Source organism: Oncorhynchus keta, chromosome 9 (assembly GCF_023373465.1).
Source record: "Oncorhynchus keta strain PuntledgeMale-10-30-2019 chromosome 9, Oket_V2, whole genome shotgun sequence".
NCBI lineage: Eukaryota > Metazoa > Chordata > Actinopteri > Salmoniformes > Salmonidae > Oncorhynchus > Oncorhynchus keta.
In genome coordinates this window covers 36,337,226-36,350,266 of record NC_068429.1, presented here as the reverse complement: position 1 = coordinate 36,350,266, position 13,041 = coordinate 36,337,226, and the positions used below count along the sequence as shown (strand labels likewise).

General features: G+C 38.4%; 2 protein-coding genes across 4 annotated transcripts in view; one reads left to right on the top strand and one right to left on the bottom strand.

Moving 5' to 3' along the window:
- The window catches only part of LOC118387666 (histone-lysine N-methyltransferase SETD1B-A-like), a 24,459-nt gene extending 19,938 nt beyond the window's left edge, over positions 1-4,521 (bottom strand). The window contains exons 1-4 of one of the 2 annotated variants that reach the window (XM_052525764.1): positions 4,405-4,521; positions 2,028-2,182; positions 1,634-1,732; positions 928-1,198 (exon numbers count right to left, since the gene is read on the bottom strand). In XM_052525764.1, the coding sequence (XP_052381724.1) occupies positions 928-1,198; positions 1,634-1,732; positions 2,028-2,168 (511 nt within the window). In that variant the 5' untranslated portion in view covers positions 2,169-2,182; positions 4,405-4,521. The other variant, XM_052525763.1, reaches the window with a different exon arrangement.
- Positions 4,515-13,041, top strand: rhof (ras homolog family member F). Of its 2 annotated transcripts, none has more exons than XM_035776266.1 (5): positions 4,515-4,778; positions 9,829-9,916; positions 11,248-11,357; positions 12,070-12,204; positions 12,423-13,041. In XM_035776266.1, exons 1-5 carry the CDS (start codon positions 4,719-4,721, stop codon positions 12,585-12,587), a joined length of 558 nt encoding a protein of 185 aa, XP_035632159.1. In that variant the 5' UTR covers positions 4,515-4,718; the 3' UTR covers positions 12,588-13,041. The 2 variants fall into 2 exon arrangements, with proteins under 2 accessions (XP_035632159.1, XP_035632158.1); XM_035776265.2 differs by lacking the exon at positions 4,515-4,778 and adding an exon at positions 8,109-9,113.

Genomic DNA, 13,041 nt, shown 5'->3' with positions numbered 1-13,041 from the left:
AAATGATGGTTTGGAGGAGTTTCTGCATGATTTATAACAAGACATTTTCTCGTGACATTTCATGGACGTTTTAAAATCAGCAGCTACACATGGAGATCATTAGCCTAGTTGAAAAATCAATTTCAGGGATATATGCCTACTACTGCTGGCAGGTGAAAATATAATAACAAATTGACAGTACTCAGTAGGCCTAAGATTTCATGCATGATCTCCAGCCTTTCTATATAGGCTACCATTAGGCCTATAAACCAAATGCATCACTGAGCACCTTCTGCTGACATGAGAGGAACCACTGTCTCTTTAAGAGAATGAAACTATTGCAGGTTCTTGATGTGTCAACTTTAAATAAAGATACATTACCAATATTAATGGCTACAGCCAAAGATATTAAGATTGTAAAATGCAGCTAGCATGAACCGGTAAAATATTGTTTAATTATAGGCTGAAATTAAGCAACTATATTTTGGCTATAGTTTAACATATTTCAAGCCTAATTGTTTGATTATAGGCCATCCCTGTGCACAGAAAGAAACAAACTACAAGTATAACTAATTCAATGATTACTGCAATAATCAGATTTAAATCAAATAAACAAGTCCAAACCGATATAGGCCTAACAGTGTTTCATTTGTATTTGTATTCTAGTCTAAAAAAGACCGTTCTGCAGTTTGTACACCGTTTTGATGCTCGTGGGCTGAATCCCATGTAAATCGTACTGACATTGAGATGCAATTACTCTGGTAACCAAGCAACCAGAGTAAATGTATACACGTGACTAAATGTTCTCCTCCAAAAGTTTAATTAGTGACACCTTATAAATAAAGGATCATGTTATCACATATGTGTAAATGTAATTCCTACAACAGAATTAATTGCACATTATTTATAAATACTCTCATATATTTAGCCCATGCAAAGATTGCTTACCTTTGGGATCCAGCTCCACGTGGATGATGTTGCCCATGACAGACGTGTTGTGTAGAGTCTGGACAGCATCCTTGGCTGCTTTTACAGTTCCAAAAATAACTTTAGCTATTCCTAAATGCTTTTTGTTCTTCGGATTGTAGAGAATTTCCACCTCTTCTATGTCTCCAAATTTCTTGCACATGTCAGTCAAAAAACCTTCTCTGATGTTATCATTCAGCCTGGCAAATGTCACCTCCTTGGGTGGAACACGGCCGATGTAACATTCATCAATCTGGAGAAATAAAAGAGTTGCATTACATTATGAATGTTACATTTATTTAGGCTACAGCATATGTATCCATTAGCCATTGAAACCTGAGTTACAGGCTTCAATGTTACAAACAAAAATAAAATGCATGTATATCTGATTAAATATCATTCTTTTAGGACAGCTGCTGTTCACATTTTTAAAAACCAGATAACCACTATAGAATGGTGTTGACATAAGCTACAACATGCAAAATGTGTATTCTATAAAGGGACAGTAGCATGTGTTGCCTGCCTGGCGCACTACATCCTAAATAAAAAAACATGACACAATCAACATCAGCGAGGGGGTGTGTCTGCATACCTAAAACTTCGGAACTTTAGAAGGCTGTAACAGACCGAAAATGTCTAAATCATTGCACATTCGTTTAAGATCTTAGTGTTTAACTCATTAGCCTACCTTAAACTTTGGAACCGGCAGATCGGTCTCCTTGTACTTTGTCCAGAGACGACCGATTCTTGGGTCTCGGACGATATCGATGGGCGGCATCCCAGGGTTCTGTAGAATGAATGATAAAATGTAGCCTAACCATTCAAAGTTCTGACAAGCAGGAGTGTTATAACAGGCCGATTTCCGATCAATCAAGTTGATTGGATTTTTTTTTTTTTTTTTACATAAACCCTTGACTGCGTTTGTAGCGCCGGGATAGTGACACTTTTGATGCACTGTGTCAGGTGCAGAAAGTAACGTGTCCTGCCCACTAACAATGTACATTGTGTCAATCTTTGAGGCGAACACTATGCAACAATGTAGTGAAGGGGTTTCTCTTTTCTAATACGGATGTAACACTTACGGGCATGTTAAATGAAGTTCCATCGTAACGATACAGTTTGTGCGATCCCTTTTTCAACGCTGGGTCAATAATCAACTTGAAACTTCTCCAATGGTGACTTCGTTTCTCTCCCGAACTGCAAACGGGATGGTGGTTGTCCATGCCGTTCGCCAAACCTGTGTAGAAATTTCAAGAAGATGAGAGCAACAGACTCACGCACGAACACTCGTTACATTGTAGCGATAGCCTACAGTAGTAGATGCTTGAATTTGCAAATACTGAGGAAGAAAATGGGGGTCATAAGAGTATCCCAGTAACCGAAACAGACATTACAGAGGAAAGAAGAAAAAAAAGAGCAGGCTTACTTGAACTCTGCTTTCTGCCATGGTCTTCGTTTAGCCTGTTTCTTTCCCCTGGCTTGGACATGATTTATCCGATCGAACGATATTTTAATAATCAAACGGCGAGATCGTTTACCTCCCACTGATTACACTACATGATTTAAAGGATACTGCCTCCTTTTTGCGAGCCAACACATATTGTGCCTCCAGTCTGGGGTTTCGGTCTCTCCCACAATACACCACTATTGAGCTTCCCTTCCCTCATACCATTCGCACTTTCGATTCGAGGTTCTTTACGTATGCGTATATTTTGGAATATTATGGGACAATTTTAAACACAAAATCACACTAATAAATCAAGATATGTATTCATTTTAATGCAAATATTAAAAGTAATTATATAGTAACTATAGCTCGCACATTGGGCATGTAATAAGTGTTGAATCTACCGCCTACATTTACTCATACGGGAAACAAGATGGACATAGAAGGCAGACGCAAGTTCTGTCTAAGCACAGATCTAGGGTCAGTATTACGTTTTAATTCCTGCTTGAAGAGGTTAGACAAATGAATTTTAAAGCCTGACCCTAGAGCTGTGTTAATGGTGCTTCTCATGAAAACTGTTGGGTCTGTTTACAATATATTACGTAAATAAAACATTACTCAAAAACAGTTTGCGACTGCAGACTAGGACTACATTATAACCTATGCACTTAGTCTGTAATACCCTTATAATATCCAAAAGCCAAATATGGGGAGATTTTAAAGTAACAATTTATCTTAGCCGACACGTTTTGCATTATTAATCTGTTCAATTGTCCTTTTGAGCTTTTGTGTTAAGTATGCTAAGGAGATGTACCATCCATTGCATGATATTTTGCAGTGCTTGGGCAATTGGCTGGTTAACAGTAGCAGTTCCACTGGCCAATCAGAGCGAAGCTCCATTTTAGCTTCTGCTATTAGAGGCACGGCTGAGGAATCCTTTAACAGTGAGCAGAGAGGGGGCTGAGCGCGCGCTCAGCAGCCATTTTCCTGAAATGGGACTCAATGGCCAATATGGGTTTCCTTTGTTCCAAAAGGGATCTTATACTTGATTTCCTCATCTCTTTATGGACTATGATAAATTACAATGATTCCTCATTGACAGGATTGAGAAGAAGGAAGATAAAATACTGGATGTTATCCCTTTGACATTTTTAACCTTTTTTTCTCCTCTGCTTGGAATCCATCTTTGTCCTAACTAGGTCATGGCACACCCATAAAAGTATTTGTGATTCTAAAGTAAAAAATAGTGAATAAACAGCTTGTAATTGCTATGAAGAGAAAAAGTATAATGACATTGTAATGGCATTTTGCACTGTAAATGGCCATGTATGATAGCATTTGTAAATGACATTTTATTAACTTTTGTACATTTTTAAATGTAGGAAATGTGCAGTTACTGTTATTAAAATATCACAATTCTGTTTATTCATTGACTTCTATCATACATTGATCATTTATGAGTAATGGTGTCAGTAGAATTGCCACCTCTCTTCAATACATTAATTTGCATGCTGTTTTAACTATATCCATCAGAGGCTAAGTATATTTGCTGCTCTGTCAGCACAAAACAGGCCAGAGAGCAAATGGCCTTTCTGAAAAATGCTGAATCTGGAAGTTGGCTGTTTGTTCTCAGCTAACCCCCTTTTTCTACATTAAAGAGTGGTTGCTTCTCATCTCTCACATGGTAGGCTACAGCATCTAGTTACACAACAGATACCTTTAATGCCCTGAAAGTCAGTAAGTATTCTTCCTTCAAATGATGGCTCATGCACTAAATGTGTGAAATGATAAAGGTTCATAGTAAGGAGAAGGCTATAGGCCTACATTTTTTGGGGGACATTAGACAGAACGAATGTGAGGGTAACATTTACCTGACCTTGTTTCAAGGGCATATTTTTATTTCTGTAGAATTCCAGACTCAATCCTACTTATTAGTATCCCCAAAGGCTAAGCACATAGATACTGAATCCAACAGGAAGCAGATGAAAAATGAAACTAATGAAAATATTTACCTTAACATTGTGATGAAATACATTTATCAGGCCTAAATGCAGGGGGAAATGGAACGTTTTCATTCCCATCTTCGGATCCTCTAATATTGGCTTAAGGGAAGGGTGGGAATGCAACACCTAAAAAAGGAAGAAAACAATTAGCCCAAAACTATTTCACTTGAAGCTTTTAACTTTGTCTTCACTGCCATTTGACCAACGAATAACAAATGCTGAAAATCTTCCATCAGCATCAGTGAGAGCAGTATGCAAACCAACTCCCCTCTCTCTTCCTGAAGACAGAATTGCAGTCAAATCCCTCACCCTCGAATTTGAAGATGTTAAAAGTGAAGCTACACGACATAACATACTGCCATGGAAATCTTGTCATTTTTAAGGTAATGGATTTTGAGCTGTCTCAAAGCATAGGCTATAGTTCTAAACAACAATAATGGGAAAGTTGATTGTTTTAAGAAGCAGGTTCACCAAGGATGTATTTATCCAAGTTTATCTTAACAAGTATTATATTGAAATAAGTGAAATTATATTGTTGGAATTAAATACTAATCATACACTTACAGTTAATTAAACATGTAATCCAATAGAAAGATGTCTTATTGGGAGCACTGAAATGCTTTAAGGGGTCATTAATCTTGTAGACATCTCATTGCTCCCACTTGTCCAAAAACGACCTTTTTATATGTACTGTTGTTTAATGGCTTCTCTCTGCTGTTCTGTTCTCAATTTCAAAATGGCTTCTTCACAGACAAACGAGATCACTATGTGCTGGTTATGTTGCTGCGCCATTGCTGGGCGAAATAGTCAGTCGCAAAAAATAACTGAGTCTCCCACACAGGTCTCTGTTTGCTCACTGGAAATGTAGCATATCAATGGTGCGCAAGAAATATGACTTCAACGGGTGTGTGTGTATCTGTGTGTAAAAGAGTGTAGTCTACAGCAGAATTCAAACGACAGAGCGGAGAAACATGGCACATTCAGTCTAGTTGCTGGTAGATCTAAACCGGTTTTGGCGAACGACAGTAATCTGAGAATCTGGCCGGTTGCCACGCGTCTGAGAGAACTGCACCCACACAGCCATATAAGGTCAGAAGAAACGATTTCGAACATAGTGCTGTATTTCGTTCAGGATACTCAAAGGGGATTTCAGACTTCTTCGTGCTCTCTCTATTTCCCCTTCAAGATAATGGTTCGATGTTGTATTTCGAGGTGTTGATCAGCTACTCAGAAGATGTTACATGTCAGACAAGCAAGATGTAATCCATCCTATAGGTAAAGCAGAACAATAGGAACAAAGCTGTGTGTGTGTGGTGAGGTTGTTTTCCTGAGTAAGGGTCTCCAGGTGTGCTCGTCTGGCTACAGTTGCTATGCGTACAGTAGTCTATGCCATGCATAATGCTGATCAATCTTAGTCTCTTGATCAACACAGCGGTTGAATAACCTCACTGTCAAGAACAGAGAACATAGTCTACACGTCGGAACTGCTTTAGAGTCAACTGTAGAGGAGCTGGGCTTTCCAGGAAGGGTTCAATACCCAATGCACAATTGCTGCGTAATTGGCCAAGGTTAAAAGGATCGTCGAACCATAAGGTCACGAGGCTAAACTAGCCTAAACCAGCCATCCAACGACGTGTTTACACCCTCTGAAAACAAAATTGATGCGTTGGGCATACCAGATACCAGCAATTGATGGGCCTTTCTCGTAGAGAATATAACATATAGAATATAACCATGCAGACCATTCCATTCGTTCCTCAGTGCTCAAATCATTGCAGGACGTGTTTTTTTACTATTATAGAAGCAACTAGACTAGAAGGTAAAATGTTAAAAAAAATATATATATATATTGTTGGCCAAATGTCTTTCTATGACCGGCAGACCTCTATTAAAAATCCGACTGAATCATAGTAAAAAAAAAAATGTATGGCAAAACCGGACAGCTGTTTTGTGCAATGTTAGCATTACGTAAGCATAGAAGGAACACAAAAGCACACCCAGGGGGGGAAGGGAATGGGCCTCTTGTGCAGAAGACCAACGACTGCTCGCAGTACAGTAGGCTACACTATTTCTCTTTGCACATTCGTAAATACAGAGCCTAATACTCGGACCGTTGCACGTCAAGCTGTTCTATGCAGGCAAGATGGGTATCTATTTAGGCCTTTATGTCAATCTGTTAATAGTTCAAATGATAGTATAACTTAATTAATGTTTATATATTTTAGGGATAATGTTGCTTTCGATAGTTGTATAAAATGTTTGGAATGTATTTGGAGAGCTGGACACAGGTTTACTGCACCATTTTTTTTTGCATTTCATTTAGAATAATACATTTAAATGTATTCAACCAGCATTCATCGCCTGGAGCCTATAGACCTCATACAATTGTCTTCAAAATAAATAGACCCAGGGTAATTTAGATAATTTGCCAAATTACTAAACACTGTTAAAAGTTACAAAATGTATATTTACGGTTATAAACGTTTAACATAGACTATATATTCAACACGTCAATATTTCAAATCATATTTTGACCATTCTAATCTGGATTGCAGTCCCACAGAAATATAATCGATTATAGGGAGGTGGGTTTTACAATGATCAAATTGGGCTACTCCCGTTGATTTATGTTGCGTGCACGATGGTATTTTAGCTCATAAATTGTGTTAATTAATTCAGTAGGCCTATGTCACAGGAAAATAAAGATATAATCGTAAGATTTAAACACAAATGTTGCTTAAAAATGTATTCGCCTACCACACTATCCAAATCAAAATGAATCCCATGGATCGTTTTGATTTGGATAGTGTTGGAGGCGAATACATTATGTGGAGTCTGTCAAGATTTCCTCGAGTTTGGCCTCGACTCCAGCGTCACCATTTGCTCACAGTACGAAATGGACAGAAGAGAGAGAGCGGCCATTTTAGTACCGCTAGTCAAAACTATATTTTACTCAAATTTAATGCGGTTATTGAATGTTTATGCATGTGTTTAAACATAGGGCCTACATTATTCATATGCGTTCACTCTCTTTTCTGAATAGTATTTTCCCTGCTCCATGGCCGCTTGAGAGCATAGGAGTGTTTATAGGCCTAGCCCTTCAAAAGGGCAGCTGCCTGTTCTCCAAAGGGCTGAAATAAATCCTAAGAGAAATTGATTAACTGTTATTGGTGCAATAATAACAGAATATGGCCAACGTTATTATTCATATAACATATCACTTCACATAAATCCCACAATTTAGATTAGAAAAACACGACAAAATCCACTGATATAAATGTAGATATTGTGTGTATATTGAAATTACCTTTATTTTTCTTTGGATCTATTTATTTTGCCACAAACTGTATGCTGTCTAAACCAAATATATCTCTCCTTATTGTTTTTCACACACATACTGCCTGTCAGAAGCCAAAATGAAATATCCCTTTTGGTGGCATTCCTGTAGGTGGCAATGAAGCACTAGGTTGAAAAGAGTTACATAAAAGTATCCATTTAAACTTTAAAAAATGTTTAACAGTTTACCCAATGGTCTTTCAAATGTACTTTCTCGTATAAAATGTTAATCAAAATATCATGTTACTTTTGTAAGAAATTGTTTAAAAAATATAATTTTGAATTGTAAATAAATATAAATCAATAAGATGGCTGTCTTGTGTTGTCTTTGCGCTTTTGAAATTGTTGGTGGTTTAAAATACTGACAACTGTCAAAATGAAGAAGACATCTCAGAGATGATGATTTCTTAAAGAAAATTGCATCTTTACACTAAGAAAAAAGTATCTTTAGTACTAAACTGCCAACTTACATTTATTGTGGTTTAGTGGTCACATTTTCAGTATAATTTCAGAGGCCCAGTGAAGGCACACAGGGTGACATAGAATAGCCTTTTCATCCATAGTGGTTATATCCCTAACTCTAAGTAAAATAAGAGAGCTCAAGAATTCAAGGTGGCACAGCTCCATCGAGTCAAAGGTTTCTAGGCCTGTGTGATCCCTGACCCCATCTAACCCCACTCTTCATCAGAGTCCTTGCAATAATAGCCCTCTATATGACTTAGCACCAATACTTCTCAGATGCCATTGATCATTATTGATTCCTTCTCTGAGAGGGAGGAGGAGGGCACAGAGGAGAGTGAACTACTCAGAACTTTGCTGAAGCACACTCAATACACCTTTTTAAATATAGACAATGCCTCTGTGTGAGCCTCAGCCCCACCTAGTGATGTTAAGGGACAGGCCAGATGACTACAGAGCGGGAAGGTGAGAGGGCACTGCTGTTGACTATTGCATGACAGCTCTTACCACAGAGACTCTTCCGGTGAACAAATTGATGTGGGTGAGAAGTGTTTGGACAGGAACAAGAAGTGGTGAGCAGAGCAGAGGGAAAGACCTGGTTAAGATGAGCCTGAACTTTGTTTCTTCCTTTCCCGTTTTTACTCACTTATTCTTCTCACTTAGCCAAGCTCTGTTTCTTTAAATTAACTTATCGTACAACACTGACATGTGTTTAGACTCACTTTGGATTAACTGACATTACCCTGACTTCTGTCTGACGGCGACCTGTTGGACCGTACAGAAGAGATATGACACAGAAAGGTACTATGACAAGCAATGGCACCGCTAAGAAGGGAGAAGAGCTCAAAATTGTTATTGTGGGTGATGGGGGTTGTGGGAAAACATCCCTTCTAATGGTCTATGCTAAAGGAGACTTTCCAGAGGTAAGGACAGCATGGCATCTCTTTAAATATAAGAGTATAAGAAGGTAAATGTGTTTGATATGTAAATGTGTAAGATAATCACCCTTTAAAAATATATTGAATTATGCAGTCATGATTCATTTGTACCCTGTTGACGGTGTCATCACCAAGCCAAACTCAGAGGTTGGCTGTGAAACTAAAATGTTATGAGTAGCCTAATGATTATCTCCACTTCTCTATCATGAAATTAATATAAAAGTACATTGTTTAAATATTTCATCTTATTAAAAAAATGTCTTAATACAAATAAAACAATTATTCTATTGACATCTCCATTATTTAATTTTGGTCAGCAGATTTATGTTAAGTTCATTATACAAGTTTAGACTGAAGTGTGTGTAATGCCAAAGGTCCAGCATAAACATGAACCTTTCAAATAATGAAGGCAAATATATTCCTTTTACACTGCATTAACACTCCTTAACAAAATCATGGTATTTGAGAACAGAAAAATAACACTATTCTAAATATAGGCTTCCATCTCCAAAGATAATGTTGTTACATAATTAGGGTATTGTCCTAGACAGATTTTGAATACAAGTAGTGTTCTATCGCACTGTATCCAGTTTTGGTTTTATTATGTCTCAATTATGTGCTTTAACATTATCCCATGGAGGAAATGCAAAAGGATTGAAATACAGAATTTCTTTCTCCCTTTGTCATTTCTGTTTAACAGAAGTATGCTCCGTCTGTGTTTGAGAAATATGTCACCACAGTCAAGTATGGAGGGAAAGAGATTAGACTCAACCTCTATGACACAGCTGGTAAGTATTATTAAGTATCTATATATCTACAAGAGTGTTACGTTTCTGCACGTGGGCAGATATGCAGGGTGTGAATGTGGAGTCACCTTGCCTGTCCTGTTTGAGCAGAGGTATTCTGATAGCAGATCTTTGATCAGATAGGTGGAACATAATGCTAGAGAAGCATAGAATTGTGTCAGACGTCAATGCATTCAAAACAATGGGTTCAAAACAGAGATTCTGAAAGGGTTTCAATTAGAAACTAATATAGCCACCCGTTTTAAAGAGATACTCTTGTTTTCTGGAGAATAAGCAGTAAAAACTAACATTGGACTAGGACGAGCACTGAACATGTCTAATGCCTTTCTCTGATTGGCTCCTTTTTCCCGAACAAGGTGTTGTGTTGAAATGTCATAATGGATTATTGTAGAATACTGTCTGACTTTGTAGTTAATAAAACATTTTTGGTAAACTATGAGTATGACACGACATCTCACTGAGCATTACACCTTGCCCTCCTGCAGCACTGATAAGCAGCCGTTTTGTAGAAAGCTGTTGTGACAGGATGTGGCCTAGGCTCATCTATAGACAGAAATGCTGTTTCTATCTGTGTTTGTCATCTGACTGGTCTTTGAAACTTTTAACTAGACATTGTCAACGAAACCTCAGATTATCAGCTGAAATGGCTAGATATTGAATTGAAAATCTTTGTTTTATTGTTACTTACTTGAAAAGTTGTTTCAAAATAATGCCTTACTCTGTTAAAAAGTTTTTTATTTGATTAGGATCATGTCAAACTTGATTTCTAGTCTTTCAGCTCCTTGTTATGGATTTTGGGTTTTTATCCAGACTCGTAGGATACTTGGCTTCCTGAGAAATTAGTTTCAGAAATTACTTTATACTTGTTCTCTATCAATACTGGATATTCAACTCCCCTCTAGATATGCACATGACATGTATTGACTAATAAGTGGCAGAATGATCTACTTAGGTTGTTCCTGGAACATAGTATCACGTCCCAGCACATTGTTTACTGTGAGTCATCACCGCTGCACCAGCCACTTTATTTTACAGGAAATGGAAGTTGAAGCCAGGATGTGGTTTTATAACTCACCGCCAGCATGGTTCTGTATCAACTTGTTCCATACTAGAGTTTATTTTTTAGATAAAAGTGGAACATTTTAATTTGACATACTTTTAACATTGTTATTTTATGAATGTACCATTATTTTTCATTCTTGGACTGCAAGGATAAGCCCAATGGATCAGATCCTTGTTTGCTATTGTCTCTATTTTCTTAAAAAAATGTCATCAAACACTTAACATTGTGTATTTCTGTGTATCTTTTTCAGGCCAAGATGACTACGATCGTTTGAGGCCACTCTCCTATCAGAATGCCAACCTGGTGTTAGTCTGTTATGACGTAACCAACCCCACCAGTTTTGAAAATGTCTTAATCAAAGTAAGCTCACTGACCATGATTCATCAACGATATTCCATTATGCAGTGACAGCCAATGACATTCATATTTTGCCCAACAATATCCAACGCTAATGCAGCTCACCACAGAGTGAATTGGACAGGCCGGTGTGTTTTGCTAGGATCCCAGTACAGTGCATAATGAACCTAACATTAACTGAGTGTGGTTTGGTAAACAAACCCAACATTAGTCACTACAGAGAGGTGGAAAAGGATTGTGTGAGTTCACCTCTTATCAGTGGTTAGACGTCATGTCTAGGTAGGAATTTAGTTTGATGAATGATTGTAAATGATTGACTTTGATATAGTGGTGTACTTTCTTTTGACTCCCCTCGCTACATGTGAATCAACCACAGCACAAACTGGGACTCTGCTGGAAGTCTCCCTCAATGAGCAGGGAAATGTCAATACAGAGCCATGAATGCAAACAGTGTGATAAAGACATGGGGAATGCAGTCAGAGTGAGACGTATGCGTAAAACACTACAGCAAGGGAGGGGGGTGGTAAACACAAAAGAAAACACACCTATTTGTAGAACCGATACCTGGGTGTGTGACGCAATGGGCGTAGAGCCAAACCAAACAACCTGTCTATGGAGTGTTTTTTGCAATCCCAATGTGGTATTTTGACCACCTTCCTTCCTACCTTGACCTCTGACCCCTATATGAACTTTTGTGATCTGCTGACTCACACAGTGGTACCCGGAAGTGAACCACTTCTGTCGCGATGTTCCTGTCATTCTGATTGGCTGTAAGACTGACCTGAGAAAGGATAAGGAACGTACCAGAAGGCTCAAAGCCATGGACCAGGCTCCCATTACTTACACACAGGTGAGGATCAACCTGTCCTCCTGATGAAAGGGTTTATACACATAACTTACGGTGTGCAGCTTTGACTTTAACCATTTCATTTGAATTATGGATGATGGCCTTCAATTGCTTCTCAAATGTTTGATCCTAGTCCACCTGATTGGCCCTGTGTGTCAGTTTCCAATTCTGATCCAGTACTCCCCTGTCTTGCAATGAATACCCTTTGTTTGGTTTCACAGGGTGAGGAGACCAGGCGGCACATGAGTGCTGAGCTTTATCTGGAGTGTTCAGCCAAATATCGTGAAAACGTGGAGGACATTTTCAGAGAGGCCACTAAAAAAGCCCTGGCATCCAGCCGCAGAGCAAAACACCGTACGAGGAAGAGGCATTGTGTCGTCCTGTGACCTCTTAGTGAAAGGACAGAGGCTTGAAGTCAATTGACACAACAGGACACCCTGTCCCCTGGTCTTACATGTCAAATCTACACCATCTGCTGCTTGTCTATTATAAACAACTGCTTGTCACATCCTGGGTCAACCCATCCTGGGTCAACCAATTTCATCAAGAGCCTGTCTGGAGACACCATCCCCAGCCAACTCATGCCCTTGGAATCTGGACAATGATATTCAACACTGAACTAATGTCTGCTAGGGTCGAGATGGTAATCCTGCTAGTTCTGTGGGCGCAAGGTCTATCCTGGGATTCCAGAGTGGTTTTGTCTCCACGTTAGGCCAAAGTATAAGTGGGAATATGATAAAGTAGATTGAGATTGTGTACCATAGAATTTAGTCAAATATCCTTTTTATCAGTGACTGAATTGCTATTTTTACTTTTATAAATAATTTGTTGTACCCATAA

Coding starts and splice junctions, on each gene's coding strand:
- rhof (XM_035776265.2), top strand. CDS start 8,979: ATGACACAGAAAGGTACTATGACAAGCAATGGCACCGCTAAGAAGGGA. Junction 9,917..11,247: donor CAACCTCTATGACACAGCTG/GTAAGTATTATT, acceptor TATCTTTTTCAG/GCCAAGATGACTACGATCGT. Junction 11,358..12,069: donor TTGAAAATGTCTTAATCAAA/GTAAGCTCACTG, acceptor TGACTCACACAG/TGGTACCCGGAAGTGAACCA.